Here is a 6,000-nt window from a genome sequence, read left to right on the forward strand (position 1 = left end):
CATTTTTCCTAAACAAAATCCTGCAGACTGTATGTGTGAAACCTCAAACAAAGATCAAACCAACAGTAAAGTGAGTGCAGTGTTGACAGGACAGATCAGGAGGATGTGACGTTTTTCTTGTGCTGAGAAAACATGCTACATGGTACAGTCTGCCAGGGTGAATGTGACACCATCTCAGCTCCTTGATTCTTTCTGTTTTTCTCTCCACCTTCTGCCTGCTAGTTGGATCAGTTTGGTCTGTTGGAAAACACAATGAGCTCCACAGCAGGGGGGTCTTGCTTCGATCCGTCGTCCGCCTCCCTCTATTACTCGCAGGCTGCTCAGTCAGGGATGGGTGGCAGCCACAGCAGCCTGCAGGACCAGATGCACATGAGGTCCAATATGTTGTACTCAAACTGCAGCGGAGGACTGCCCAACATCATACTGACTGGTGAGTCTGACGGGGAGAGAGCCGCTGTCATGTCTGGATTAAAAAAAATAAACATGCGAGTATGTAAAACAAACCGAACAGTCGGTGTTTTCCTGACACGCTGGACTGTTTGGATATCCTGGTGCAGGAATCTGAGCCAGTTACACAGCCCTGTTTTTGTCACCCTTACTGTTTGCTATGATGTCACATTGTTATTAGTCTTACTTTTGTTGCTGTTGCTGTTAGTTTGAGTTAACAGCAGTCAGTGACTTTGGCACAGGGAGTCCTCACCAGGCTGCCTGCTGTTCGATTGGATGCGGTGCCACATTTTGGTGCTACTGTTTTCAAACAAAGTCAACATCTGGCTCATTCACGTTAGCAGAGCTAGCTTCGTCTGTCAGGACGGTCCAGCTGAGAGCTCCTCTGCTGGTCACAAGTTGTTTTACTGCACCTCCCGTTTTCCATCTGTCTTTACTGCTTTCGGTGGATCACGGAGCCCCTCCCATCTGTTAACCTGTCTCTGGCTTGCTAACATGAGCCACTGGCCTGTGCAGTTATGGGTGTTAGAAATCACCTGTTTCACAGGATGTTGTGTATTATGATGTTTGCCGTGTTGCAGAGAGCTGGTGGATGTTGAGCTAATGCGGCGCAGCCTCAGACAGCTGCAGTGATTGTGCTGAACTGCAGTGACATTAGTAAATGTCACGCAGCTGCGACCTCGAATTTTCAGTGTTCATTGAAAGCAAAGAATAGGAGAGCGCCGTGCTGACGTTTCTCACTGAAGGGAGATGAACTCACTTTCATGTACGTGACTTTTACCTGTGCTGCTCTTGTGCTTTTTTTTATTTCTTTTTGGTCTAAGCAAAAAGATCATTGGGCGTTACCTGCTTCTCTCTCTCAGATGACTCCAACCCCAGTCTGTCCAAGGACATCAGCAGTGCGCTCTCCACGGTGCCCGAATGTTTTGACTCAGAGGTAGGCTTCCCGTTGGAGGACGAGCTGCGCATCGAGCCCCTCAGCCTGGACGGACTGAGCATGCTCAGTGATCCCGACATGGTGCTGCCGGACCCGTCTGTGGAGGATACTTTCCGCAGTGACAGACTCTGAATGTGAAGAGCACCACATGTCTAAAGAAACACACTCACACACACACACAGATTTGCAGTGTATAGTGTACAAATCTGAATCTGCATGCAAACAATCCATGTAGGGCCACTGTGCATGCATCCACTGCCACTAAGATTCATGAAATGTGAAACACGCCCACACGGTCATGCCCACTTCGGAAGAAGGAGACTTGTGAACAGACACTGTTTATGCCTGCTCTGAGCAACGTTCCCCTCATGCACGCTTGAGCCCCCCCGCCCTAACACACTCACACACACACACACAGCCCCTCCCGTCTCCACACTCAAAACCTCGAGGACGTCCGACAGGAGCTCGAGTGCTCCCGTCCTTTCACTCATCACCAGCTCACAACACCCTACCCCCACCCCACTCTGCGCCAATCACCATGGTTACGCACCATAGCAACCCCGCCGCTGCTCCAAAAGGCGACGCGAACGCCAGCACGCAATTTACGTTTCTTCAAACGTACGAGTGGAGCTGCGATGAAGTCGAACATCTGCACGACTTTGTCCTGCAGTGAAGTCAGCCGTGGCTGCTTGAACAACAGAAGTGCAGCTCACAGGGATTTCAGCGTCAGATGATTTTGAGATGTTTGCCACAGATTTGTGAATACACGCTTACACACTCGTATACAAGCCTCAGCATCAGTGTGACTAGAATGTATTTACCCACTCGACAAAAAGGGCAAACTGTTTACAAAGAGGACATTTTGATATTGCTACTAAAAAGTTTAGATTTGTGAATTTTCTATCGGAGAAGTCAGATTCTGAGACGTTTTGTTTATTTGCATTTTTGATGGATCTTTCCTGCGTCACACGTGAGCGGCCTGGCACTTCTGTCTGGCACAGCTCGCACAGCTCTGGGCCGAATCCGCTTCAAAGGAACCTGACACATTTTTGCTCATGTGTACGTTCACTGCATATGATTTTATTTTACATTTTGTACCGACTTGTAATGGCGCTTTTTTAAAAAAAAGACAAGAAAAAAGGGGGCGGGGCATGCGCTGTGCTACTGGGTTAATTACGTGTTTGTCTTCTGTAGCAGTACATAGCTCCCCTCCCTCCACCAGCACTCTGTGGCTGAAGCTGCTGAGTCGTTCAGGGGGCTCTCGATCACGTGGACTCCGGACATGGTGTAACGTTGCATTTAACCTCTTTTGCACTAATTGATTCTCATTGTGTAGATTCTTTGTTTAAACCTGCAAACCCAAAGAAACAGAATGAAGCCATCACTGAAGACTTTCTATAGCACACATGCAGTTGTTGCAGAAAAGCACCACGAGTTTAATTTTGATGCGAGATGAGTTTTTGTTTCCTGGGTGAAAAGTTTTTCAGATTTGCAGACGATTATGTAATGAATCAAAGTCATTCGGTGCCCTCTAGTGTTTGTTGTAGTCAAATCGAAGGCTGTCGTTTGCTGCCTGCTCGTTTACCTATGCAACTTTTCAAAGAGTTTCAGAAACCTGTAGAACAGGTGCAACTTGGACTTTATGCAGTGTAACAAGGCTCGCCGGTTGAGTCGATGGGCGGGCTCGAGTTTCCTACAAATTGCGATATTACATCCGTCCGGCGTCCACGGTGCGTGCCGACTCTCGTGAGAGTTTACAGTGATTGATGCAAAGGAACCTGGAGGTGTCCTGCACTGTGTGGACTGTGGCTTCTGTCTGTGTGTCAAAGAGATTCAGTGTCATTATATTTGTCAAAATGAAAATGAAGGGGGGGTGCTGGGGTTACACTGAGGTTGTTTTCTAAAGAGTTTATATTCAGCTACTTGCTCTCTCTTGTTAACTCTGTAAAGACGGTGAGTGAAGGAACCACACAGCAGTTTCTCCTCTCTTCGCTCTGATCCTCCCCGCGTCCCAGCCTGTTTCCTGCTGCCTTACGTCCTTCCTCCCGCGTCAGCTGACTTTAGCTTTAGCTCTGTTTGGTACTGACTGCCTGTGGTTCTTTTCCATCACTATTTAATTCGTTTCTTTTTGGTGTCTTACTTTTTTCTGTTTTTTTTGTTTTTTGTTTTTTAGTTGCGTATGAAAATGTACAGTTCTGTTATTTAAAGAATGTTTTTTGTCCACTAGTGTTACTATTTTTTTGTAATGTCATTTGAGTTTTTGTTTTTCCCTAAGATATAAAATTTTATTGGTTTGTATCATACGTTATAGTGCTTTTCTTTCTGATTTAATATAAACAATAAAACTCTATACTGTGCATTAAGTATTAATGTTGTCCTGGCGTTTCTGCTCCTGCCACCAGATGGCAGCAGTGTGGTGTACCTCACACTTACAGTCGAACACACGCTCGCTTGAAACCAATATAACTGTACTCTGTAAAGAGACAAGTCCCTCAAAGGGACGTCTGATTTGATTGGTTCCGATGTTTGTAAGCGCTGCACAAACTAACAGCATCACTGCAGGAAGCCTCTTTAAACCACAGCTAGTTCAGCTGATGAGCTCAACACGTGCAGTTTCCTTTGCCCTCATGTTTTCTGTAAGTGGTCTACAAACAACATTTGTTAGTGTCTGTCAGGATTCAAATGCAGATTATTTATTTACAAGTTTCCTCTATGCATTAATGTACACATCCCCACACACCATGATGTCAGAGGTCAGTGGAAAACTGTTTCACACTGATGGAAAGGGTAGCTCTGAATGTACAACATGTCAGCCCTTAGAGCAGATGTGCTGTTAGAAACAGTCCCCGGTGTGGTTGTTTCCTATCAGAACAGGGAGCTGAGGCTGCAATTTACATGGCATCGCCAAACATCGGAAGATAAATGGTTGGAAAAATGATCATCCACCTGATGTGTCTCAATTTGTGCTGCAACATCTGGATGATGAGGTCAGAATTTGATGTAAACAAATGAAAACACGACTCCTTCTTGTATCAGTGGATCAGGTGCTGTAACGGTGTGGAGGACATTGTCTTTACACACTTCGGGCTCCTTTTTACCAATTAAATCAATCAAACACCACAGCCTACATAAATACTATTCTCCTTTCATATCCATCCCTTCTGATAGCTGCTTCCTGCAGGATATTGTGCCATGCCACAAAAATTGAAATGCATCAAACTAGTTTCTTGTCCTTTTAGTTACATCTTAATCCAGTCGAACACACATCATGGATGTGCAAAAATCTGCAGCAACTGTGTGATGCTGTCGTGTCAGTAGTGATCCAAATCTCTGATGAATGTTTCCAGCAACTTGCTGAAACTGTGCCACAAAGACTTGAGGCAGTTCTGAATGCAAAAGGTGATCCAACCTAGTACTGGTGTAGCTAATGATGTGGATGCTGGCATCAAATAAAACATGACCAAAGTTGCATATAATCTGTCATCTAAGTTTCTGAGGGTTTTTTTCTTTTAGCTCCACATGACATCAAGGATATCCTCACATTGAAAACACGCTCAGTTGTCTTTATGTTATGACGGTCAGCCACTGGAAAGAGCTTTAGGTTAAAGGAAGGACTGCTTGTTTCAAATGATGGCTAATTGCGCGACTGCACAAAGTCCTGGTATAAGATTTTTTTTTAAAAGATGATTTTGAACCGTGAATCATGCAAAGCTCCTCCTAGCAGAGCCCAAGAATAAAAACATGAAGCTGTGAATGAGCACAATAGCGTCACGTTACTCTCGAGTGTCTGATGACTACAGTACTCGATCGAGTGCCGGCACATAGACCTGTTCGTGTGTATTTATTAGCACTGCTGCTCTGTGTTTATACGTTCAAGCTGAAGTCAGATGGTAACAATTTGATAATGTTTGTTCCTCTGTACCTGCCAGCAAAGGCAATAAACTGTGGGATTAAGTCGAAATCTAGTCTTCTCTCTGTCTAAGAACTCTAAATTTCAGCTGAAGCTATGAGAGAAAAAGCGTTTCCCAGAGTTTTAGTCATCTCAGTGTGTTCGCCTGCTTCGTGCTCATCCTCACAGCTGCCGTAAGAAGATGGTAATACTAATTGTTGACTCTGCAGTAAACACTATTTCAGATAAAATGTGATATTTGTTGCCCCGCGGGGGATAATTACAGTCCCTGGAACCACACATGCAAACAGTATAGACTTTACATAGCAATGTGAGAGGACAGTGTGGGCCATGGAAATCAGCCAGGCTTCATATATCAAATGCAGTCTGGGAGTAAGTTCCCAAAACAACTACGCACACACACACACACACACACACACACACACACACACACACACAGTAAGGGAGCTGAACAGATAATCAGTCCTCAGTCAGAGAGCTGGAGTAGCTCCACAGAGTGAGTCTGGGCAGGTCAGGATGCCAGCCTGACATTCCTCTGAGGATGATGTGTGTGTGTGTGTGTGTGTGTGTGTGTGTGTGTGTGTGTGTGTGTGTGTGTGTGTGTGTGTGTGTGTGTGTGTGTGTGTGTGTGTGTGTGTACTGTCCAGCTGGTGGGAACCTGGAGGAGTACTGAACTGAGCTGCTGCCGAAAAGTAATTAATGAACT

At 45.3% G+C, this 6,000-nt stretch overlaps 1 protein-coding gene across 2 annotated transcripts in view; it reads left to right on the plus strand.

Annotated features, from left to right (window-relative positions):
- Positions 1 to 3,737, plus strand: part of crtc3 (CREB regulated transcription coactivator 3) — a 46,447-nt gene extending 42,710 nt beyond the window's left edge. For both annotated transcript variants that reach the window (XM_080884381.1, XM_080884380.1), the window contains 2 exons: positions 223 to 430; positions 1,311 to 3,737. In XM_080884381.1, coding sequence (XP_080740507.1) covers positions 223 to 430; positions 1,311 to 1,516 — 414 coding nt within the window. In that variant the 3' untranslated portion in view covers positions 1,517 to 3,737. The remainder of the gene's footprint in view (positions 1 to 222; positions 431 to 1,310) is intronic.
- The last annotated feature ends 2,263 nt before the right edge of the window (positions 3,738 to 6,000 follow it).

Source organism: Rhamphochromis sp. 'chilingali' (genome assembly GCF_963969265.1).
Source record: "Rhamphochromis sp. 'chilingali' genome assembly, chromosome: 6".
In the NCBI taxonomy this organism is placed as follows: domain Eukaryota; kingdom Metazoa; phylum Chordata; class Actinopteri; order Cichliformes; family Cichlidae; genus Rhamphochromis; species Rhamphochromis sp. 'chilingali'.